Below are 27,103 nucleotides of genomic sequence, written 5' to 3' on the forward strand. Positions count from 1 at the left end.
GTGTGAGATGAACATTGAAGGCTGCCATTATTTCCAGCTAAAACAACATTCTTTATAGGAGAGAGTGTAAACCTGAAAGCCTATCTGCCTTCCTTACATGTATTTTAGACCCAATAGAATTACTCACCGGTGTCACTTGGATCGATAATAATTGAACTATAAACTAAGTGGTGATTTAGAAAGGAAAGCTAAACCAATATGTAATCACGTAAGCATGTGGTAAAATCCTCATCAATAAGCACTTGCTACCTGCAGGTAAATGTGACACGAACTGACTCAGGATACAGAGGGTCCAAGTGAACCAGTTCTTTGACACAAATCAATTTGAACTGAAGGACATTACCACACTGTGGGAGAGTAAATGCTTGCCTTCAACGGTGGTAGCAATAAAATCAAGCACAACCAAGTGTGCTGTTACACAGAGCAAAGTATACTTGTAAGTACAAGGAAAAACTCTTCTGGGAATAGCAATGCTAGATGAGCTCTAGCTCCCTGAAGGGATGTTGTCATTTTCTTCTGACATTGTTTTGAGTAAGAACTGGCCATGAGGCTAAGATAGTCAAATAGCTCAGCATGCCAGCTCCTACTGCAGAGCCCCAAATCAGAATGAAGACAAGGCCATGGCAAACTGGTACAGCTGCTCAGTGGAGGCCTGCATAAATTCTCTCTTCCAGCAAGACATTGAAAATTGACACAGCCTGCTTACCCAAAGGGATGGCAGTCATTCTGCTTATAGACTGTGTTTCTCTTCATTCATTGACTGGAAATTATTTTGGTCTCATTCTATTACAAAACACTTTTAAAGAGGATATGGCTTTTGTTTAAAATATCTACATAGCATTACATAGTTTTTCCATCTTGTCATTCCCTCTGAAGTTAAGTCATTGGCTTTATCTTCAGATTAGGTAAAGGTGATACAGGAAAAGTTCATCAGAAATGATGAGATTTTTATAGCACTCTCCTAAAAATGGTGAGATGGTAAATGAAGTATCTCTTAAATGTTCCTTTTATAGCCCTCCCCCAATCCCAGAGGATATCTGAAGCAATGGTGCATTAGTGGGATAATTCCAAATTCAGCTTTTCAGCTGTTGTTGACCCACGAGAGAATCAAACAGTAATTAAACCTATGGATGTTGAGGTTCAGTGAAAATGGATGAGGAGCTTGGTTTTCCACTCATAGTAGACATCAGAGGAAACGAGTCTTCAGAAAGAGAAGTGAAGGCATCATGAAATGAACGTTGGCATGTATTAAGATCATACATGGAGAACTGATCTTTGGTGATGAAATTATCTTAGCCATATAGTGCAGACCATTAAAAGTGGTATTCATAAATAACCCATGTTTTCACTCGACAGAAAATTGTGATGGGCAGCTCTATGTCATTGTGTGAAACCTTGTGGGGAAAAATTATAAGATCCAACATTTATTTTTGGCCATGTCAGAAGCCATACACAAGTAATTAAGAATTTATGAAATACAATATTGAAAGGACAAAGAATGTAGAATAATTCTATGATATAAAATAGGTATATTATGCTTCAGTGATTACATAATGGAGAAATATATCACATAACCCATCATAGTTTCTGGGAGGCTTTATTTCTCCACTTGTAAGGTTCAGAGAGCAATGGTACCTTTTTCCAGTTTGGGTTTCAAAAGCATGAAACGTGTTTACATGATAGTTAGTAGTTTAGAGATCAGTATTTTATAGTTCTGCCTTGACATTACTAAGAATTTTATGATTAACTGTATGCTTTGCAAGTGAAGCTCATGCCTTACAGTGGATGTGAGCCAGAAATTTGTTGTTTTCACTGTCGAGGTGTCCATGCCACTTGCATTTTCATTCCTGTGTTATGAGTTTGTAGCTTAAGTGACAGAATATCCGCACTTGCCTCTTGTTTGATGTATTAGGAAAGAAGTTATGGAAAAATGATGAAAGCCTCTATCCTGTTCTCTGAACAAGGGGCTAGCAACTTGCAATTGCATTTTGTACCGTGTCCCATGAGTCATGGAGATAGTCTTATCTTCTGCACACACACACACACACACACACACACACACATATATATATATACCAAAGAGGCTTATGCTTTTAATCCCAACACTCAGGTGGTAGAGGCAGATGGATCTCTAAGTTTATGTCCAGCTTGGTCTACATAGCGAGTACATAGTAAGAACACGAAGAGCTACAAAGTAAGATCTTGTCTCCAATAACCAACAATTAAATGTTTGAAAAACAAAAAATAGAAACAAACAAGAAAAAAAATTTTGGGGAGAAACACTTCTGTAATCCCAGCATGGCAAGAGGTTGGAAGATGTGGATCCAGCAACTGATTGTTCAGCAAGCCTAGCTGAATCACTGAGTTCCAGGTTCAGTGAGAGACCCCATGTGTCAGTAAACATGGTGGAAACAATAGATGAAGGCAGCCAGCCTCAATCTGAGTCACAGGTGCACACACAAGCACACACGCATGCACACACATGTATGCCTGTATATACATTCATACACACCACACAATTACATAAAGTGCACATATACCCAGATGATGTATGAAACTGAAAATAGTATGAACAGAGCCAACTCTTATTAAATGTTAGGTAATCTTTTTATAATATTCATTCTGGTTCCTCCCCTGTATATATTTCATTATGGGAAAACATATATGGGAAAACATTTCATTATGGGAAAACATTCCTGTAACACGCCTTAATCACTATATCAGGACCAATTTAACTTCTGTGAGAATGAATTGAAGGGTTGATTGCCGTGACTGCTATAGAGAAGGATCCACCACCCTTAATAATATGATCTTCCTTGGAAAGACATAAAAATCTCTGAATTCATTCCATATTGGGTTCTGTAAGAGCTGCCAAAAACCCCTCCATTAAAACCCTGGAAATTATCATGGGTTCACTCAGCTTCTTCAAACACCAATCCTGTCCTGTCTCCTCAAGCATTGTACAAAAGAAGCAATTCCCTTTGACAAATCAGAAAGGTCAGAGAAATGCCCAAGAGGCCTGAGAAACTGATGTTTCTATTGTTACAAGTTCAAATGATCAATGAGCAGGTTAAGTGGTGAGAGGGTCTTGGTGGGCTTGTGTGCCTGATTTAAATACTAAGATAGAAAGTAGATGCTTGGGAGCTATGCTGCTATTCATTTTCCTCTTCATTGAATGACATTATAGCTCTTACCATTAATAATAGGGCCTCAGAAAAACTACCCCAGGGCCAAAACCTAATTATTAGCAGAGCAAATTCAACAGACCCTGAGGCTCAGCCATTGCCTTGTGCAATACTGCCACCCAGGCTGGGAGTACTGTTTGGTTTTTGTTTTGTTTTATTTTTCTGAGTCATCTGCATTCTCTTTAAAGGATCAGTTTGAATCTTGTAAATTTCTTTAAAAATGATACAGGAATTGATAGTTTTCTATCTAGGATGGATAAGACACAAAACTTACAAATACAACATATACAGAAATATGCTTAGAATGAGCTGTGCCCTAAATATTTATAACAATTCCACTCTTTGAGGTAAAGATGAGTCAGGTGGTTTTGAAATTACATTTGCAAATATGTGTATAATTGTAGCTTTGTACCATACTAGGGCTTAGGAAGGGATTCTGAAAACACATTTCTTTTCAGGGACTGGACAAATATGTGTAAATGGTTATCTATAGTATTTTCATCTGCTTTGCTGAGATTTCATATTTAATGCAGTTGGAATAAGTTTCCTTGTACTGAGAAATCTATATTTATCTTTATAAGTTGATCCTGTGGTCCAGTTTTAAGACATTAAACTAAGGCTTAACAGTTGATCAAGTGAATGTAAATTAATGTCCTACTCTATACCTAACCTAGTACTGGCCAGGGGAAAATAAAATAATTCGTAGATCTTCCCAAGTTGGGGGAAAGTCACCAAGGGCTGGTTTCAGCTACATAGGCAAGCAAATAAAGTGATTGCTATGCAGTGACAGTTCTGAGATATGCACAGTACTGTGAGACTGTAAAGGTGGACTAAATTTAACATGTTAGGGCAGTGAAAAGTTCTCTGTGGGCGGTTACAGACAGCCTGATTGTCATGGAGGGATAAGTAGATAGTTGGTAGGCAGATACACAGAGGACTGGTTTATGAAGTATACAATGTAGAGCATGGATATGAGAAAGGGGTGTAAGAGTGCTCAGGAAACTGGGAGAACCCAAAACCTGCTGGCTAAGACTAACGCAGTAGGGTATGGTGGAACGAGTCAAGAGTCAGGAGCACCCATATTATTAAAAGACGCTCATTAAAGCATCTGGTGCAACAACGTTCTAGGTTCCCTTTCTTAATGTAGTCTATAGACCTCCATGGTAATTCCTAAATTCAGTCTCTAGCCTCCTAAACCCCAAGTTTGTAGAACTAAACACTTAATTAGAGGCTAGTTATGAATAATGATAGAATACTAATATAAATACAGAATGCTATAGTAAGCTATGAATGACTCTAGATGGCTGAAGGTTTCAGAAAGATGATCACGAAATAGAATTTAACAGTGAATGATTGGATGTGTATTCTATCATATTCACTGCTGGTAATGATCTGGGCATTCATTGACTGCAACATTCCCATATAAATAGAGAGAGTAAGAAGGAGGGAATGCTTAGAAACAGCAGACACAGTCAGGGGATAGGATAAGAATATGTCTCATTACTAAAAGGAGGATAAGGTGCTACTCTATCAAACTGATGAATAACTAAACATAAGAATGCAAGCCAAACCCTTATTTCAGGTTTTGGCATGCACTAAACCAATGGCTGCTATTAGCTGTTTACAAAATTGGTAAGATCTGTGAATTCCAGGTACTTTAGAAATAAGGTTTGAGTGCTCTTTACCTGGACTTTGCATCCTTTTATGCTGTGGCAAAGAAGTGAAAGCCCACAGGACAGACTGGTGAAGGAGAAAGAATGATGAACTATCTTCAGGTTCAATTTCCATGCCATTGAAATGTTAATCATGATTTTCCCATATGTGCACACATGTGTGTTTTTTTTAAAAAAAAACAAATATGTGGGTGTATGAATAACCAAACCATAAAGAAATATGTAAGCATTTAGCGATGCTGTTATAATAACTAATATGCTGTGTGATTCAATATCTAGTTTTTTAAATTTTTCTGGCTATCACTAAGTTTCCTTTTTGAATTGGTTGGTTATCCAAAGGCTTTGCTTGTCAATAATAGTGATCAGTGAAGCTAAACATTCTAACAATTGGCAGCTATGCCTACACAGTGGGAGTTTACTTGCAATTGTTTGTTTCATCACACTGAGAGATGGCCACTCTTCTGCCACCTAGAGTTGCTAGGCCATTCAAGTTTTCCTCTTGCCATCCTCCTCTGTGTTTTCTCTGTCTCTGTAGGAAAGGAAAGCTGTGGGCATTCTCTCTCACAAGAAAACCATGCAGAGGAAAATTGCGTGCCCTTACCCTCCCCCCCCCCCCAGCTTTTCCGTTGCTAACCTCTTGCATTTTATTACACCTGGAGAGGAGTTGTTCCCTGTTTATGGTGGTAGATTTTTTTTTCTTGTCCACACTGTGAATAACACCAATTGTTTTGCTGTCATCTCCTAAATTTCAGAACTCACTTTCATTCCTCTTCTAATGCAGTTCATGGCACCTCCAGCAGTTTAGTCAGTTTGGGGATTTTATATTTGTTTTGTAGGATCTTTGAAGGATTTGCTTGTTGATATGCATGTTGGTTTTGTTTTTACTAACTCTGAAGGGAAAGTGTATCATCATTAAAACATTACTTTAAATGGCAAGTGAATACTCATTTTAAAAATAGGATGAAAATTACAAATATTCATGCTTACTATTAGTCACTCGGAGACCTAGGGCAATGTACTGGCTCCCATGGGCCCAAACCTCTCCATCTGTAGTATGCTAACATTAAACATGTGCCCCAAAGGCTAGGAGTGTGCTTGAGCTCATAATCACTCAAAATGTTTTGCCTCAGAGGACATGGTTTCTAATACATATTTCCTCTCTTTTGGATGCACATGAAACTTAAGAGTTTTCTTCAGCCACTCAGGTGGATGGATGTGGATTGTTGTAACTGTTCACCGCCAATCTTGCTTACATACTTAATAACACTCTCTTGATTTTCATTCATTAGACATCTGCCATTCAGTAGACACTACAGCTCTGTGGTTGACAAAGAGTAAAAGGATTGTGGATGGAAGTATAGTAATTTTGTTTCCAGATAGCACATAATGAAGTGTTTTCTGAAACAGCTCAATTTCCAGATGAAACTGTATATGTGTACTTGGAAGATTCCTTTCAATAATCTACAATAAAAACCAAGCAATTCCTAATTTTTAATAAACTCCATTAAATGCTATGTGATTCCAGTTACTTAGACAGTAGAATAACCAGAAAAATTTCATTACAATTTTAATGTGTATCTCACAATGTGTGTGTGTGTGTGTGTGTGTGGTATATGTGTGTGTGGTATGAACACATGGGTGCATGCACATCTGTTATGCTCAGAAGTCATCTAGCCTTGTAGTACGGTTGATGGTTTTCAAACCCTGGTTCTTATGATTATGTAGGACCAATGAACCAATGAACAATCTTTCTGTCAAAACTAGGCCATTTCTTTTAGAACTAGCATTGTTTAGCCTGTAAATTTCCTTCTCAGATTGATCCTAAAATTGAAAATCAAATTGTCTGAGCTTTTCAGAGTCAATAAGCAAACTTCTATTTGTAGTTAATGGCTCCAGAAACTCTAGATTTCAAATTATAATCTTCTATTTAGTGGGATTTAGATAAAACATTATATATATATATATATATATATATATTCAATACATATTTAAGATCTAATTAAAGCAAAAATCTAGTATTGAGCTTTGGATACATTTATCTCACTACCAAACAGAAATGAAGAGTTTTGGTTGATAAGATTAGCTTTGGTGAATGGTCATTGTATAGTTTATACCTCATTAATTGCTAAGCAACCAAACTATGCAAAAGGTAAACTGAGATTTATTAAGTCTTTAAATTTAATCTGAGGAACTAGTGAGAGTCATGAACTAGGGAGTTCAAATTCAGAAGTGGCTAAAGAGTTCTGCTTGAGAAATAAAGGGGATATATTTTATAGAATGGAAAAAGAACATGGAAGAACTTGTGACTGATTAATTATGCACTTTGTTAGGTCTATAACATTGGAAATTCAGTTGAATAGGTGACTGAATACTTCTCATACATTAGATTTACATCCTGACATTTTTAAGTGTAGCTTTTTTTTTAAATATAAGAAACAACTCAATATTTGCTTGTTTATTTATAAGGCCTACCTGGCTTTGTCTGATCAAGAATTCCTTAGGCCTAATCTCAATCTATGTTTACTTTAATGTCCCCTAGACTTCAAAGTAGAATATGTGCCCAATACTGATGCTTACCGCCCTTATCATCCCCAGATCTAACTGTGATGGTTAAACAAAATGCTTCAGAATACATAAAGGAACTCTCAGAGATAGAAAAAGAAGAAATGGCATTTTGACTCCATATTATATGTGTTTGAAAAGTGAGTAGGCATACTGTTTGCATAGCTTCAAGCAAGAGGTCATATGATGATGTTCAAGTGAAAACTAAGAAACAAGAACGAGGAGAGGAAGACACAGCTCAGCCAAGAGCTCCATGCCTCTCCATGGGCGCTGCACTTACAATGGGAAAGAAGAACCTATTTTATTTAATTGCATGTCATATTTTTACTGTGGAAAAAGATCTCTGACAGACTGCTGATGGATGAATTTGGTCTCCAATTCCTCTAAGGGAAGCAAGGTACTTTAGGGACGGGGTAAGAAGACTGACAAGGACAATCTTCAGTCTATGAGAATTTCTTCTGCATTTTCCTTGGAAATCCACAATTAAAATGTGCACATCTGACATACATATATAAATAGATCAACATAAATAAAAGTTTTAAAACCCTTGCTTGATTAGATTGATAATATATGTAAAAAGCAGGCAAACACTATATCCTAACTACTTGGTTCTTGGTTCACAGTAGAACAGTCTTCAATTATAAAAAAAAAAAAAAAATCCACTAGGTTTCATCTTATTCAATAACTCTTATCATCTGCAGTTTCAACAAAATCTAGTTTCTTTTTCTCCTTTGCCATTTCTTTGGCTTTGGATGACATAAAAACACTAACAAACCACTCATCTATAATCTCTTTAAGCTGACATTACATCTAATCTCTTATTAGGTGTGTAATTCTTTGTCTTATATTTTTCTAAATTTCATATGAATTGTGGATATTGACATATCATTCCAAGAATACTACTGCATGTTAGAGGATTACTGTACACAAAAAATAATTCCCTATACCTGGGATCTCATGAAAGAGTTAAATACCATAGGAAAAGCATCATTGATTAAAGATCCCCAATAAAAACTTGTTTCTCCCTCTGTTAATCTCTGATTTGACTTGGAATCTCAAAGGAACCCCCCAGGAGTTGGAAATAAATGCTATTGTAGTATCACTTTTAAATTGCCATTCATTTCCTACTTTCCTGAGAACCAGGTAGGTATCTGATAATACAGAAACACTAGCCCTGATGATTATATATATATATATATATATATATATATATATATATATATATATATATATATATATATAATTTTAATTATACAGCAGGCTGGGTTTGAAAAGATTAGCATATTTGCTCATCATGCCATGGTTCAACAAGCGATTGAGTCTGAAATAAGATTATGAAAGAAGAAATAGCCTTTTCAAAAAGAACTATCCCTTTTTCTGACTTTGTTTTAGTCTTTTATATTATATAATATTCATATTTGTAGAAATTAAAGGCAAAAATGTTCTAATCTGACCTATATATTTTAAAGAGAATATTTTCAGATTAGAACACTATTATGATATCAAGTTCCCCCCAAACAAATGCAGAAGAATTTGCATTTCTATTAGCTTTTATTTGCTCTGATTAAAAGCAAGTATCTGTTTAACACAATATTCATGAAGGAGAAATCTTAGCACGGCTCAAAGAGGGCCTCCTTAATACTTATTAGTCCCTTAATTGATGATAAGTCCAATGGTAGCTCTAGAAGTGTTTGGGTTTGGCATAAGTGATTGGCTGTATAAATAAGAATAAACATTGTATAGACATCTACTGAGCAGCTAACAAATATGACATAAGGACCCACTGCTATTCATCCCTACACACATGAGGTTTCCGATCAAATGCTTTCCAGTTGCAACTCTATGGCAGCATCTAACATCATTACCACAATCATTCTTTTAGCATGTTAGCTGTGTGTCACCTGTTCTTACTCAGAAGGGTATTATAATATTTCCATTTATAAGTGAAAAATTGCGACTTAAAGAGAGTCTTGCAAAGATTCATAGATTACTACTGAGAAAAGCAGGTATTGATTTCAGGTATTTGGATCTAGGTCCCTCCTTACATTAAATTGCCCCTGTTGCTTGACATTCTAACAAAGGTCAACATTAATATAGAAAAAAAGATAAATTTACTATGTATGATAAATGAACACTATCATATAATATTTTCATTAACATATACAGCTACAGCAGAGCAGTAATAAAATACTGTGGGTAACAGTGGTCATCAAAGCTTTAAATGGAAGTGGGCTCTATCTATAATTGAAGAAGTGAAAGAATCAAAGGGAAGAATCTAGAAGTAACAATGAGCTGCCATTTTTGTATGTGACACCTTTTGAAATGCTATTTGCAAATAATCTATAAAAAGTTTATACTAGGAATAGAATGCAAAGATAAGGAAAATAGGCATTCAAATACTAATTAAGTGTGTGTTTGTACAACCCAGTTGGAGTACCTATCAATATGCACAATCTATTGATACTCTGGCCTAGGAATTCATCTTATAATGATTTTCCTAAGAGATGTTATTGTAGATATAAATCTACATAATGTAGATGTCAATCTACTTTTTAAAAAATCTTACATTTTCTTACTTTTTGTAGGAATAAAGGAGTGAAAAATTATCAACCTATTTTAGTAGGCTAGAATATTTTAAAAACAGAATACTCTAAATACATCTCCTCAAATGTTGGATTACATGATTATTGAAAAGAATAAAGTTTCAATTTTCCTCCATGGACTATTTCCTGTTTTAGCTATTTTCTTATTGTTGTAAGAAAATGTCCAATAAAAGCAATGTACAAAATGAAGGGTTTATATTTTATTCCTACTGGGAAGCCATGAAGTGTGAGGCAGCTGAGTTCACTGTGTTCATAATCGGGAGACAGAAGAGATAAATGCTAGTGCTCAGCTCACTCCTGTGATTTTGTCTGCTACTCCAGTCTTCGGGGTGGTGCTGCCTAACTTAAGCATAAACATTCTCTTCTCAGTTAACTCACTCTTAAAATTTCCTCATAGATATGGATAGGACTTTGGACCCTGGGTGATTCTAGATCCTGTTAAACTGATAATCAGTGTTAACCATCCACAATCCCTTAGAAAATCTTTCCAATTTGAAAAAGAATATGAGGAAATCTGTTAATGTTTGACTCAAAAAGACATAGGAAGGATGAACATAACTATATGTTATACACGTGCAAAGTATCTCTGAAAGAATATATATATATATATATATATATATATATATATATATATATATATATATAAATTGGTATTTCTCACTGTCCCTGAGGAAGGGATTGAGTGGCTAGGATCAAAGTCAGAAGAGAGAATTTTTATTGCCAATGTCTTTTATTCCATATATATGTCTTCAAGTACTTAAAAGTAAAACCAACTTGATTTTTATTTTTTTCTTTTAAAGTTTGGCTATTATCATTTAGTATAAAAATGGAAACTTTCAGGCACCATGCATACAGACAGATCAATAAAGCATCATTATGCATGGGATCTTACTCTGTGATTTCCTAAGCCACTAAAGCTCTAAGATAAGTGGCTCTCTGTGACGAGAATGGACTAAAGACAGTTTTAAAATTTCGTTCTAGAAAGACTTAAGGATGAAGAATCAGCCTTCAGGAGAGTCTGTGACAAGCATGAGTTAAACAGATGAGTGAAATAAAATAAATAGTTGCGTGAATCTCACATAGATCTGGCCAGAGGATAAAATCACATATTCTGATACTATTCTATGGAGAGGAGAGAAGTGAAGAGATGGATGGAAAGCAAGAAGAAAGGAGGGAAGGGGGAAGTAGCAGAAGGAGGGAAAAGACAGATATCTAATATAATAAAATGAACCCTGCCAAGCTATACTTAAATTAAGCAAGAACTACTCACACACTGTTGACTTTGCCAAAACTATATATGGAGTAGGCTAGAAAATGAAGGCAGGGAGTCAAGGGGAAAACCAGGCACATAGTAAAGAAACTGATAGAAGAATGGAGGAAACTCTCCAGTAAACTTAAGTAGTTTTCAGAGCCAGGATGTAAAAGAATGAATCTTTATAGCAAGGCCCACTAATCTCTGACAGTGCATGCCTCCTGCTGATGTCATGTACTTGGAAATCAGACAAGCTCAGAAAAGTTCTCCTTTGGCAGCTGAGTGTTTTAACCTCCATATTTTTTTATGGTCCACAGGTGTGTCTAAGAAAACATGAGCCTATTATAGAAACATTAATAAGACTTCAAAGTCAAAATTAGAAAGAGGTTGGGATGTCTACATCTACCTAAGTAGTGAAAATTCAAAGTTCCTATAGGCCACATCATAGGGCTGCCAACCTGTGAGAGGAGGTTCACATAGAGAAAACAAAGGGCAAATTGATATCCATCAATATGTATTCACTACATTTATCTAATTATGGCCATACTTAGCGAACACAAGGCTCTAGCATTCATTCATTTGTCACATGACTTGACATCTGCAAGATTATGGCACAGCAATAATCACTTAAAGTAAAGGCCAGCAAATCAAGATCATGTTCCATACTTTCATCACAGTAAACATTCCAATCAACGAGAACATCTTACCTGTTTTCAGAAGGAAGGGCCTCGGGTTTGTGGACCACCTCAAACAACCAGAGCCACAGCAATAGGCAGTTTCATCCAGAAATCTCCAGATAGCAGCTCTGATTTTGTTAGCAGACTTCCAGGTCAACCTGGAGTTAAGTCCCCCACAATGACTACTGACTCCGTTGTTCTTTCACATTTTTTAAAAAATAGATTCTAAACTGTAATCTTCGTTCTCAAAAATCTTTAAAGACACTCTTGCCAGATGAATAAAATTACAGAGATGAGCTCAATTTAACCAAAGATCTTGTTGTGTGCACTCTGATATGTTGGATGAGAGTAATAATGATGGAATTTATGATGTGCTTCACTAGAATGATTTAGAAGTCAGAGGCAGTAAGATTTAGAAAAAGTGATGATAAAAAAAAAATCAGAGATACCAGGAGAGTCACAGTGTGAGAAAAATGAGTATGAAGAGAAACTCTAAACACAGAGGAGGGTGTGGTTACTGATAGAGGGACGGCCAAAGAAAGCTGGCCAGATGAAAGTTTCATCTCTGTCTCAAGACTTCCCTCATCATTTTCTGTTTTCATGATTTCTCTCCTTTAAAAATGTCACAGAATCCCTAAGAAATAACCATTTCCTAGAATCTCTTGCAGCAGATAAGTAGGAAATCCATAGCATCCATTATTTTCCTTAAGTAACTTTTCAGAGAACCAACATTCTATAAAAGAGATAGTAGAAATGATTCTGAATGTGTATTTACACTTAACTCATTCAATTCAGTATGTCTCCTGTAGGAGAATAATCACCCAAGATTAGTTCAAAACTAGATCAATAACACTCTTTGTCTTCCACTGAGACAGCATTTAGGAGACAAAGTGAGGCTTGGGAAGAAACCTTCTTCCCTCCCAATCCCAGGCTAAAAGGTGATGTTATTTTCTATAAAGTAGAACTCTAGTTTGGTAAGAAGCAGCAAGAACCCAAACTCCTATTAAAGAAAAACCTTCATATTTTAAATGAGACTAAGCTGTGAATCCAGATACAAAATCAACAAGAAGATAATCCAATCACTTGCACATGTTTTCCCTCCAAATTTAGTTGCATAGTGTTCTCAAGTTCTTTCATCCATTTGCCAATAATATGAAAGATGGATTAGAGCAGATAGGCATACGAAGAAAAGGCCTTTGAGTTTTTTTTTAATCCATTAAACATTCATACTTATTGTAGGCTTCTACATAATGCATGATTTTGGTTCCAATTTCAAACATAACAATACTTCAACCCTAAAATCTACCTCAGGAAAATGTGTCACATTTACTTTGTGATTCTACATTATTCTGTGTATATGTCTTCATACTTCTGTACTAATGATCCTAGATTTGCTTTAAAATACTCTTTTCTCTTTCAGACAACCATAGTTCAGCCACTGAATAGTGTGCTACTATTCTGATGGGTTCTGTAAGATTAACAGTCAGCATCTTAAATGATTATCATGAGAATTGAAAAGAGATTTCAAATCAAATCCACCCAGTCCTTCACTTCTCTTCAAGTAAGTCTTGGAAGTCAATGCACTCTGGAAATGAGACTTTCTATCTCCTGTTCACCTTCTATCCCCCTCTCCGTTAGTTGGCGCAAAAGGAAAGGAAAAATCTTCCCATAGGAATGCTATAATTTCTAAAATATTCTCACTCAAGTCTGACATATAAGATTCCATATATGAAATGTCCAGAAAGAACAAATGTGCAGAAAAAAAATGTACATCAGTAGTTGCCTAGGGCTAAGGGTAGAAGCGGGGTTTAAATGCAGATGGACAAGTGAGAAATCTGGCAGGTGATTGCAATGATCTTAATGTGATGGAGGTGATGACTACACAATTTTATAGACTTTATTATGTGATTGAGTTGTAGCCTTTGATCAGTGACTGAGGGGATTATATTCTTAAATGCTGTTTAAAACAACAAAAATTTCCAAAACCCCAGGCTTTGGAGAGAAAGAATGTTTTAATTAGGCTTTTAGCCATCTAAATAGCATGAAAATTTTCTGCCTAATTAGAAATATTTTAACACAGCAAAATAGGACATTGCTTAAAATAACTAAGTAATGCCAAGATATGTATAAAACTTTCTATGAAGTGTTTGTTTATATATGTAATTTTTATATATTTCCTTAAGTTATAATGTTTTCCTAAAATGTGAAGAACTATGCTTTATTACTTTGTCATACTGGTACTACATCTAAGAAGGAAGGCTGATCCAGCAACCATATAATTCTTTTAAGATGGAATTTTTAAGTCAATGAAAGATATATTAGTTTGTTATCCCTTTCCCGGGTTCATTTCTCTAGGAAGACTCTAGTAAAGAAAAACCCAGAGTTTTTTCTTTATATCAGAAGCCAGGTATCACTATGACTTCTGTAGTGCTAGGATACTTAAATGATTGAATTGCTCTTCCAGAATTCTCCAAAGACTGCATTTCCTACATGCAGAGCAGAGTCGTATATGGTAAAGGGAGGTGTACAGAAGTGAGGATGAAGACTACTTCCAGACAAGTCAGTGAAGCATATGGTTTAACTACCCAAGATCTCTCCTCACCGTAGATACAGAATTGAAGTTTTCCAAGGGGGATGGAGTGACTCAAGGAAGAATCCTACAAACTTGGATGATATCTTTGAAAAGATTGGTCTGGGAGAGCCAATCAACTGGCACTAGACTTCATCTGAATTAGCAAGAAATCCTTTCTTTGTTTTGAGTCACTGAAATTTTAGGATGCCTTGTTATGAAAGAGAGTATTAAGTATCCCAGCTGGTATAAGAATCAAAAGTACTCAGTGAATATTTTCCCTTTTAATCATTATGGCCAATTCTTTCCAGTCCCATCTTTTCTTTGTCTTCCTCTTTCCCTTCCTCCTTACCTATAATTAATGTTCACTTTTAAGACAGAGAAAGAAAGACAATGAGATATTTTCAGCATGTATATTCTTAGGATCTTCCTTCAAGAGCTGGGACATTTGAGTGGACAATGCAGGAAAGGATGGATGGTTCCTTTAGAGGAACCATAGTGAGTCTCTTTGGTTAAAATGTTGCATCATCTCCAAAACAGGCTTTTGCTTGCCCCTCACAAATCCCCTACAGTGATAAATGCCAGGGGAAAATGTCAGAGTCAGCAGCCACTCCGGGCTGTGAACTTTGCATTTGTAGGCTAGAGTTTTGGGTAGTGGAGAAGTGCATGCTGGCTGCGCTCAGCTAAAGGCTTTTGTTCACCCCAAGCCTAAGTTCCCAAAGACAACACATTACCATTGCAATTCATTTTTAGGTGACCTCAGCATCCACAGCCCTTTCCTCCTTTTCTGCATATAGAACAAATGCAAGAAAAGTGGAGAAGGGAGAACCTGTACCCATCAGAGACACTGTACACAAAACCTTGTAAACACTATCCCCCAACCCTCCAAATTGTTACCTCTGACTCCCCTCCAAACTTGTCAAAAAATAAAACGATCCAAATAAAAAACAGCGCTCATAAAACAGTAAACAAAATAAAGTCAGTTTTTCTTTCTTTTTAAAGAACAAAATGAAACTTGAGGAAAAACTTACTGGAGTTACAGTTTATCCTGATACAGTCTAGATGGGGAAAAATAAATGAAAGATGAAATTGCATCCTTCAAGGTAACAGCTGCAGACATCCAAAAACAATCAGTCCACCCTTCCGGGGACAGACACACGCAAGAGATGTGGCCATTTTATATTTATATATATATACATATACAATATGTACAAGATTAAGGGTGGGTGTATATGTACAGTATATTAATTAGTAAAGTCAGATACATATATATATACACACACACACATATATACACATATGTATAGAGATATATACTGGTATACATATATATCCACAATAGACATCAGGACTAGTTCTAATTTTTTTTTTCATTTTCAAATATTCCCTATTCATTTGTATAAATATTACACGGTTGGGTTTTGAAATGTTAATTTTGTTATATTTCAGAAATTAGAAAAATTCTTCCACCAAATAGATTATAACCTATAATTTATGTCCTTAAACTGATCTTTGAAAGCATTGAAAATAATTTTGAATTAGTGTTCCAAATATAATCACCGGTCTGACACATTGTATCTTTTTTAGTTAAAAAAAAATATATACCCTTGAAGTTTCACAGGGTAGTATTTAACCCTTTCTCTTTCTCTAAAATCTAGCTCCCTCCACCCTCACTTTAGGTTGGGCCCCAAGTACTATAGAAATTTGTGTAGGCACACTTGCCATCACTCTTAGACATGAGGAAAGGGTTAACACCACCTGGTCATTTTCTTTCATAAAATGGCCACTTGCAAACAGCTAACCGCACAAACACCCATCACAGATTTTAGAGAGGTAGGGGTCAATCAGGTATAGGGTACAAAAAACCCTAGTACGTTATTACAATTGATTGGCTTTCCTGATTGTCGTTGGTTCAAAGGCTCCCAGACCAACCCACTCACGAAGCCTATCTCTGTCTTCCTGCCCAAATGCCCAGACGAAATGAGATGTCTAGAGCATTCAGGGAGAAGGCAGGGCAGGTGCGTGTAGAGGAGGTCGTGGGTCCCTTTGACATCCTGCCTATTTTACTATGCAAGTTTATATCACAATGAGAGAAAAATTCTTTGGTTTGGTCTTATCTCTTAAATGGGAAACATGGCAAAGAATCGTCTAATTGCCTGCTGACAACCACACTAGGTATTCTGTGCCAGAGCTCAGAGTAGCCAATGCTGTATTAATCATGGTCTGGCAGTCATAGGCACACACGATGGAGAATTACTGAATAGAGTCCACGAGAGGTCAGTGGGGAACTGGGCACCATTGACTAGAGAAATGTCTTGGCAACTGTTACCAAGCTGCCCAGATGGACCTCGGGTCGGTTCATGTTTGTGGAAACCCCACTCAGGTTCTATATCAACTCATATGTTGAAAGGTCAAAGCCAATGATGAAAAAAAAAGAGAGAAAGCTACAAGGGAAACATAGCAGTGAATAAGCTTTGCTCTTCTACTGCTTAAGGTTAGCACAATAGTTATCAAAGGATTAGTGTGACATAACGCCACCATTTGGATTTCCCTAGAGTGAGCTATTTTCAGTGAACATGTGAGATAGGAATTAGAGGCAACCAGGCCAACAGAATAGAATTATGCTCAATCCAGTTAGGGGAAATTTATACTATCCAGGCATCCTGAAGATGGAGGAAGCAGGCAGCTTGCTTTATTATTTTTTATTTTTATTTATTTGTTTGGTTCCCCAGAAGAACATCTCTTGAGAAAAATCTGGGTTTGGTTTCGTGCGGTTAGGTTTGTCATGTGTCGTCAACCGCAACAGAAAAGTGGGAGCAAACAGCCCTGGAGCAATTGGTACGATCAGCAGACAGAGGAGGCCACACCCCTAGCGGGGCAGGGGAGGCGGGGCAGGCCACGCCCCTAGAGGGGCTGGGGAAGCGGGCAGGCAGGGAGGAGGGGCAGGACTTGTGCTATTGATTACACCTAACCTCACCCAAAGCTGTAGAAATACCTCTTCCTGATTTACTTGAAGAAGGAGAGGAAACAGGGGTTATGGGTAGACATGCTTAGGAAAAAGGGAAAGAGAGGGTGGACCTAAAGCCATCAACCCAAAGACTGCAAACAAGAAAGAGTTTTTTTCCTCTTTGGTTGTGTGAAGTTGAGTATTTCATCTTTAGATGGGAGTCTGGGCTAAGGAGAGGCATTTCTGTTGGGTTCATCTTCCTGGGCACGCACATAGATCCACGAAGTTTAAATTGTACATTTAAATGATCATGAGAACTTTGGAGCTCTCAAAATGGTAGACAATATGTTTAAGACAGAGCACATTAAATTATTTTATTATTTTACCTAAAGAATAATTGTTTATTGGAAAAAATCACCCCCCCCCCCAGTATCTTCCTTAGAAGTTCTGAGGCTACAGTCTTGTTGGTGAGGGCATGTATTTTTTATTTTTTTAAATGAAAAAATGACCCTGGAGAATTGATTTGCAGAAGGTCATCCCCTTTATGTCTATCTTTGGTAGCAACCAGGGAGCTCTCTCTGACTGAAAAAGTTGGCCCAAGTGCATTTGGGTATGTGTGCATATGTGTGCTATTTGGTTTGTTTAGTTACTCTGGTTTATTTCAGTGAAGTGGGAGAAATGATGGTTTTTCCACGCTGGTGAGCTTTGCACTAGGTCTGGAAGGCATGAATGCTTCTAAAAGCTGTGTGATTTTCAGTTATGCCAAAGCAGTATTTAGGATGTCTAGAGAAAGAATATCTGGAGAGATCAATTGCGATAAGCTGAAGGCCTAGCATTGCTCTTAGAGTCTCTAGTGGTTCCCAGCTCTATGCTGAGGATGCCAAAGACCTCATCCTCATCAGTTGCTTTTCTGTAATGTGGTTCAATTAAAACTGGGCACTAAGGGAAAGACAGACCCCCTGTGTGGATGTTTCAAGGATGACTGTCAAGAATGTTACCATTCAGACATTCCCATCACTGACCTGTAAAATAGATCTGTAGAGCAAAAATTCGACACATAAGGATCTAGCAGTTTAGAGACATGGGCTCTAATCCCAGATCTGCTATTAACTTCCTACAGAAGCGTCATGTCTATAAATGTAAACACTAAAGAGGCACTTTGCTGATTTATCTCTTAAAAGTGTTGCTGGATTAAAAATAAAGCGAAATCTTTGAGATCTTTAAATGTACCTTGTTGCCAAAATACTGTTACTTTTTCTTTTAATGCACAAGGAACAAATACTGGTTGATCAACAGCCAGCTTTCTGACTTTTAAAATCATGATGCCTGGTGTATGTCACCTGTAGGCCTGCTAAGGCTACATATACCTGTCTTTAAAAAAGAAAGCTTTACAAAAATTCTAGCCTTATGGCATGTAAAAATTGTTATGTCAGAGAAATATATACTAGGAGTTCACATTGGTTAGAAATTTGAATGAATTTGGAATATGCTTCATGTGGGCTGTAAGAGAGGGAACAGCTTAAAACACAAATACCCAAGAAGCTAGCCTGAGCTACTCCAGGCTAGAGAACTTCAGGATATCTTTGGCTACAGAATGAGATCTTGCCCAAGGAAGAAAATATAAGACAACAAAGGTTGTTTGGGAGAGGCTATGTGTGGATGCAAACTATGCTTGGATATAATTTTCTTCTATTGATAATAGAAGGAAGAAATGGCTGTAATAAGGAAGGAGAAAATACTTGGGAGAGGGAGTGTCAAAACTTTTAGACAAATCCTGAATAGGAAGATTGTATACAGCACAAGAATTAATGTTTACTTTCCTGTGTCAGGCTTGAAGGAAAAGTTATATAATCCAAAGTCATAGTTGTGATGTGCCATAGCCCTGGGGCAAAAGCAAACGACTCTCTCTTTTAAGGAGAGAACAGTGCTCTAATGATACCGGGACTCTTTCAGCCAGGTTGTCTGAGCACAGTAGAAGCTAGACAGAGGCTGAGCTGACAAATGTTAAAAGACAAAAGCTGTTCTTTTAGAAGGCTCAAGTCCCAGGTTTGGCCACAGTTTAAAACACAAAAAGTGTGTATGATGTGTTTCTAGGAATATATTTAGCATCTATGAATAACTCGTGTGTGTGTGTGTGTGTGTGTGTGTGTGTGTGTGTGTGTGGTCTGAGAGACAGACAGAGAGAAAGAGCAAGGGAAGAGAAGAGTGGAGGGGAAGGAAGGACAGGAAAGGAGAAGAAAGAAGAGAGGAGAGGAGAGGAGAAGAGAGGAGAGGGGAGGGGAGGGGAGGAGAGGAGGGGGGAGGGGAGGGGAGGGGAGAGGAAAGGAGAGGGGAGAAAAGAAGAGAAATAATAGAATCTCCAACTTTTTTTCCTCACTGTTCATCTTTCATCCCTTTCTTTGACTTCAGTTTTCCTTGGAAGGTGGTACCTGTCAAGGATGCCTTCATAGGCTTCACACAACAGCACTTAATGAGGAAAACAAATTGTCTATAAAAGACACACATGTATGCTCCAGGATGCTGTGAAGTTCATTCTCACCCATATGTACATATTCCTCTTACTTCAAAGTTGACACAGGGGGAAAGACTGTCTTTTGCTTTTCTGAGGTTGAACTATGCAGGGTCTCATAATTTGGTTTTATCCTTTACATCATGCTTGTGGGTGGCTGTTGCTCTCTGCTGTTTTCTCAGAGAAGTAAATAAGGATATCTGGTTGTTGGTTTTAGGTAATGTAACATGCTAGGTTTGGTCCAGGTGAGGCAGGGAGGGTTCTGTGGGAGGGCAGGCGGGAAGGGCAGAGGGATGCCAGTCCCTGTAGGCTTCTCAGTACTCCGTGTTCTCAAGGCTGTTTGCTATGCGGGCCGCAGGCTTTGGGCCTTTGAAGGGTTGAATACCATCTTTTGATTTACCATGGTGGATGGTAGGGAGGATTGAAAACTCAAGAATACAGATACACACACAGTAAACGTTCCAGCAATAGAAAAATAGTTTAAAAATAAACCAAAAGAATAATCAAATATATACACATACACAGACAAGAAAAAAAACCAAGAGACATATCGAAAACAAAAAGCAGATGAGATTAGACAGGAAAAAGTGCACTGTGTCATAAATGCTAAAAACCAGAAGTAAAATAAAAACACAAAACTAAATGAGCCACTACTCAAAACAGTCCCACGTCTTCAAGGTTTTCATGTTTTGGAATTGCTACCAGTCAGCCTGACAGTGGATAAGAGTTGTGTCTATTCAGAAACCCCCTTCAGTCAGCACAGGTAGAGTTTTCAGTGCTACTAAATCAAGTCCATTTTTCTGTGACTCTGGCAAGTCTTTCTTTAAAAGCTCTATATCCAAACATGGTCTAGAAACTCATATGGACCCACCAGCCTAGAAGCGTGAACTCAACTAAATCATTCATTCTGACATCTCTGAGCATTTGGCTTTCTGCTGAGTGAAAAGACCAGAGACACAAGTGTTTGTTTTCTTTCAAAGCCAAGAGGTTCCCATTCTCCACAGAAACTAATTAGGATCCAGTAACAAGAGTCAATAGCAGGAAAGAGCGTGAGACTGTAAGGTTGTAATGGATATCCATCAGAGGTAACTGCAGAGGATGAACACATCTTGTCCCAATAAAGCTACAAATTTGAAATTATCATTTCTTCAAATCTAGGTGAAGTTAATATGTGTGAGATGGAGCAAATGGGGCAGCTGGTGAACATTATGGGACCACAGTCTTTATACCAAAAGAACTACTGGCAAGTGATTAAGAACACCAGCAAGAAAGATGGGTGTAATTACCAGGATACCTTCCATAGTCAGATTCTCTGAGTTATTTCCAATGGGATAAAAGGGACAATGTAACTTCCTGTCTGTCCTGCTAGTAATCAACTTAAAGATCTCAGTGATATGGGGGCTACCAGAATAATCCATAGGAATATTTATTATGGAATTAGAAACAAGGCATGGTATAGATCTCTCCCACCCACTTTCTCATTTTGTCTCCTTCCTTCCATCTTTGACTGTTTTGAGTGGTGACCAAGGAGGTGGACTTAATGGAAATATGATTGATTGATCAAAAGATGGACCAAAGTAGCGTGTTTTACACAAAGCTAAACAATTCCAAAAAAATCAAGAAAGGAAACTTAGAAAACGAATAATCTAGTAAGGAAGTCACCACCGTCAGAGACCAAAAATTGACATCAAACCCTCATGCAGAAACAGGGAGAAGGTATTTGTTGCTGTTGTGTTTTAATCCATGGTCTATTAAACAAGAGGTGAGTGGCTAACTTTCAGGAAAAAAAAAAAGAATTCAATGAAAATAATGGAAATCAGAAAAGAAGGGAAGACAAGCCCAAACAAAATGACAGAGGGTCCTTCATACGATACCTAAGTTAACCATGAGCTTGACACGCCCACCATCCAACTCTAGGCGCAGTGTATCTGCAGAGTCCCTGGAAGTAGTGGCTACCAGTAGCCCATAGGCTCGCTGTGACATGAAGCGGAAGGAGACATCCTCTGCCTCCGTGTGCATCACCATGGGCATGATGACCTTCATATACATGCTGCCGTCATAGCTCAGGATGGATGCCTCTGCCAGAAAGAGAAGAGAGATCATTAAGACAAGGAACATTAGAGTTTGAAAGGCCTTTTCTCCTTACAGGCCGAGTAGAGCCAGCACCAAGTCGGTAATGAAGCAACCTGTGTTTAATACAACTCTACTGCTTTTACCTTTTGACGACATGACCTGGAACAAGTCACTTAAATACGAGGTCAGTGGTTCTCAATCTGTGGGCCATGGCCTCTTTCTGAATACCAGATATTATAAGTCATAAGAGTAGCAAAAATTACAGTTCTGAAGTAGTGGTAAAAGGAATTTCTGTCTGGGGTCACCACAACATGAAGAAATGTATTAAAGAGTTGCAGCATTAGGAAGGTTGAGAACCATTGCTCTAGATCTTTATTCTTTTTTACTCTTTATTTTTTTTTTTATCAATTGGTTTTCATACAGTAGTAGTTGGCCAACACAAAACAGACTCTATGATTTCTCATACACCTTTTGTTTTGTTTTGGCACCTTTTTTGTCACATCCTATGATGTGTCTGGTACATGTCCGAGTACGCTTACAGACCTGAGTAGGACTCAATATTGAACACTAGCTATGAAAGTGAATGTGCCCTATGAAAACTAGTAATTTGTACTGCAAATAAATCAAAGGCACAAAATGAACAACATGAAAGCTGTGCAAATGTTTTCATGGGAAATAGGGGAGGAAAGGATTATAGCCATCACATTAAATAAACATAAATGGCAGAAAACTTTCTGAGGTAGGACCACACAGTGGACAAAACTCATGCCCACTACATGTCATGGTGCTGTGCCTGCACAATGAGTCAAGAGATATAGTACTAGAACAACAAAGTACTAGTGGTATTTGCATTAATATTATTTTATTTCTGTTCAAGCAGAGCTTGTACAAGGATGAAAGAAAGCCATGCGGAGTTAACATATTCTTCAGCCCTAGCCCTTGACTTAAGAATCTTTAACCCTGCCCAACAATGTTATCAAATATAATCTCAATGTTGTAATATGGTTCTATTTTTCCTATTTTTGAATAAGAAAAGCAAGGTGCTCAGAGTAAGAAAATGTCATATCAAAGTGACACTAGCTATGCTCTGATACATTGCTTTAGATGCCATGTCTTGAGACTATATGTTTTTTAATACCAGGAACCTCACCATACCATACAAGTTTGTTTAGTTGTCCATTGACAAATATCTCCAGGCAGCATAGTAAAGAAATTCACTTTCACTCCTATGGAGCTATCTGTTCTCTTGACTCATAGCCCACACTGAGTATGTTCTTCTTTAAACATTAGTTATGAAATAGTTGCTACTTATATGCTCTGTGGTAAATATGTTGGTGAAACTGAAACCCTATTCTAAAAGGAAACCCTGGGTAAACATAACTGTTTTAAAATTCAAAATGGTTAAATGACAGATTATAGCTGTTAACATCTGGAGGAGGAAAAGGAATGTGGGTTACTGGTGACTAAGGCAGGTAGAGTTGTGTCTGAGCAGGTCTTGTGATAGAGTTGTAATGAAATAAAAAACATCAGATCATATACAAAGAAAAATATCTCTATAAACACAAAGGAAAAGAAGAAATTCTAAAACAATAATGAATTATTCAAATTAGAGCAATCACCTTGCTATATCGTCAGGATTCAACCAACTATGAGTAGAAAATGTTTAAGAAAGCCATCTGTGTCAAACAGATGCAACTGGATAGAATTGCTTTCTGGACATTATCTCCTAAACAACAAATCATAACAGCTATTTACATAGCATTTATAGTGCATTAGACATTAGAAACAATCCACAAATTATTTTAAATATGGAGGAATATGTGTAAAGGTCCTATTCTAGTGCTGATTTCTTTTATATTGCTCGAGAAACCACAAAAGTTGGTATCCTCAGAGATGTAGGACCAATGATCCACAGATACTAAGGAAGGGATTACCTCTTTGTTACTTGTTGTTAAAGGTAGCTTGAGCCTGGAACAAAATCAGTAGCCTTTGGTAGTACTTTGCCAGTAAGTAAGCAAGCAGTTGAGAGCTGGCAATGATTTTAGATTAATTAGTGTGTTGCATACCAAAGACCTTTCTATGTGCTGAGGGTTTGAGAGCAGTGGAAAGAGACAAAGGCTCCATTTTAAGTATGAAAAGAACTGGAGCAGAGACAGACAGGATGTAAGCAAACCACAAACGAGATTTTGAAACTGTCACAATCTTACCCTATCTACACATCAGACTGAAAGTCTCTTGAAAGGCATGCACTCGTATTTCTGGAAAACAATATTGCTCAGATAGACCCCATACTACCTAAAGCTATGTATTATAAATTAAAAATTCTAAAGGGGTCATAAAAATGTGACAGTTACATGAACCATCATAATAAAAGGCACATGGTGGTTTGTTAAACTGGATCATAATCTAAGTTAGCATATGATCCAGGTACGAAAGAAAATACTTTATCTCCCAGAAATGCAAAATCAGAAAATCAAAAATGATATCTGAAATTTATTGACAATTTTATTTTATTTTTGGGTGCTTTCTAGGGCTATGCATCAATTAAGAAGTCATTTAATCCTTAGAAAGACCATGAGAAAGACATCATTATATTTTATATAAATGCTGGATTACACAGCTGATATATAGCAGAACTGGGGACTAAATGTAGCTATTTATGATTCTTGAGCTTGTGTGCTTAACATCTGTCAAACTGCAAAGAACTAAACTAGGCCCACATCATGTTTCTAGGTATCAAAGCATAGCTATGATGCTTCAAGGTAAAATGTGGCATTCTATGTGGGTATGTGTGTAAGTGTGTGCACGTGTGCATGTGTGCATTTGTGTGTGTACTTACACCATTATTTATATCCATATATTATTTATAAATGTCTAATTTATATAAGCAAATACAGTATATATATTCTAAATAATCCATTGTCAAAATAAGTATGCAGTGATCTGTGTAATTACAAACCTCATTAATCATCACTGAACATCCTACATACATAAGCACATAAATGCAGACTTCTCTTCAAGAGATATTAGGAAGTTAAGTGAGCCAGTAAATGAGTGGCTTTGATGCATTCCCCTTAAATATATTTCAAGATTAATGGCTGTTCTTTCTCCTCTGAATATCTGTCGTACCAGATGCACAAGTGTAAATGCAGGCCCATATTCTGTCAATATTAATAGTATCACAGGATCAATATCAAGTGTCCTTGGAGTAAAATAGCTACTGGTTTGAAATAAGTTGTGAATCTTCGGTATGTATCTCCTTTGGAAAAGCTGCATGTTCTGTTACTAATGCAAGGGGGTTTTCAAAGGTGTGGGTGTTTGTCAGGTAGATAATTTAATTCAGAAATCAACTGAAACAAAATCTATTCTATGGGCTTTGTTTAAAAGGCTTTAGGTACAAAGAATGCCAGGACTAAAATCCTCTTTGCATGTGTGAGTGTGTGCGTGTGTGGGTGTTGGAAAGAGTATGAATCTATAAAGAAAAGTGACTCCGTCTACAAATATATCCTATAGATATTGAATATTGGGAAATTACACTGTGAACTGACTCTGTTTCGGTACTTAAATGGTCCCTGTGATGGTATTTTCATCTTCCATTTAACAGGATTTTAAATCATCCAGGAGATATAGTTTTGGATGTATCTGTGAGTATGTTTGCACGTGGCTTTAACTGAGAAGGAAAGACCCACCTTGACCATGCTCATAATTATTTCATGAACTAGGATTCTGGACTGAGTTAAAGGAAGAAAGTCAGCTGAGCAGCAACAGCCATCTCTCTTTGCTTTCTAAAGCACAGGTGGTGCAAGCAGCCCTGTCATGCTCCTGATAGCCCACCTTTTTATCCATGATGCACTCACTCTACCTTGACAAACCTTGTAGCAAGTAAATCTTTGCCCTGTAAGTTGCCTTCTTGTCAGGAATTGACCACAGCTGTAATGAAAGCAATTAATATCCTCTCCTTCTAGTTTATTCTTTTTCATTTCTTTACTAACCTTTGCATCTTCCTTGAATATATTCTAATTTCTTATTTCAATTCCTGTAGTGACTTTAAACCATGCTTTCTGAGCTACCTTCTTGGAGATTGCTAAAAACCTGATAGCGGTCATCTTAATTTATAAGATTCTATCTATTCTCGATACTAACATAGTTCCAGTAAATGGTAAAAGCTTGTTTTGTAGTTCTGAGGTCCAAACCTACTCTACCATTGAGCTAAATTCACAAACTAAGATATGAAAACCTTTATATGTGTGTGTGCATCTGTGTGTGTGCATATGTGTGTAATACATATTCAGCATAACAATGCCTTGCTATAACAATTACCTTATAAAATGTATGTCCTTCTAAGAAGCTAAGAGAAGAAAAGCTCAAATATGCTCACTAAGATTTTTTTAATTAAGCTTATTATTTACTGTGTCTAACTCTTCATTTCTTGATTTCTTTCTGTAGATTGAAATTACCATCTGTTATCATTTCCTTTTTCAAATATAGCTTCATTTACTTAGCTTTATTGTCAAATATATGGCAATTCTATATGTTATACCCACAACAGTACAATTTTAAAGATTGCCTTATGTACTTAACTTTGTAAATAAGTAAGAGAAAGAAAAGACATGTAATTACAGACTTTTCTTATTAGAAGCTTCTTTTCTTTAATTATTATATACATAATCACTTTGCCAGTGTTATGTTTTCCACATAAATTTAAATTAAAATATATTTTCACTTTCAGTCTCCACAAGTTCTTACTTGTAAAGGCAAGGGAAATGTGCTATTGATGGATTCTATAGTTTTACTTATTGATGGATATTTATTCCACCTTCATTTTTCCAGACAACAATGCCATATGGAGTCGATAGTTTCTTCTCATCGGATCTGCTGGATACCATCCCAGTGACTTTGATCTCCATGGTCCCTGAAGACATGTCAGCTGTTAACCTTACTTTGATGCAGGTATATATGATGAGTAATTTTTTCTCTTTTGCTTCTTTTGTTACTTGCCCCATTCTTGTTTTCCAGTATTCTTACTATTTTTTCTTTTAATTTTGAACAGAAG

The 27,103-nt window shown here is 36.9% G+C and overlaps 1 protein-coding gene across 6 annotated transcripts in view; it reads right to left on the reverse strand.

Annotated features, from left to right (window-relative positions):
- The window catches only part of Nrxn3 (neurexin 3), a 1,578,315-nt gene that overhangs the window by 966,389 nt on the left and 584,823 nt on the right, over window positions 1–27,103 (reverse strand). For all 6 annotated transcript variants that reach the window (XM_052185306.1, XM_052185305.1, XM_052185308.1 and 3 more), the window contains 2 exons: window positions 21,852–22,055; window positions 15,553–15,579 (listed from right to left, as the gene is read on the reverse strand). In XM_052185306.1, coding sequence (XP_052041266.1) covers window positions 15,553–15,579; window positions 21,852–22,055 — 231 coding nt within the window. The remainder of the gene's footprint in view (window positions 1–15,552; window positions 15,580–21,851; window positions 22,056–27,103) is intronic.

The sequence above is a fragment of the Apodemus sylvaticus genome, chromosome 6 (genome assembly GCF_947179515.1).
Source record: "Apodemus sylvaticus chromosome 6, mApoSyl1.1, whole genome shotgun sequence".
Classification (NCBI taxonomy): domain Eukaryota; kingdom Metazoa; phylum Chordata; class Mammalia; order Rodentia; family Muridae; genus Apodemus; species Apodemus sylvaticus.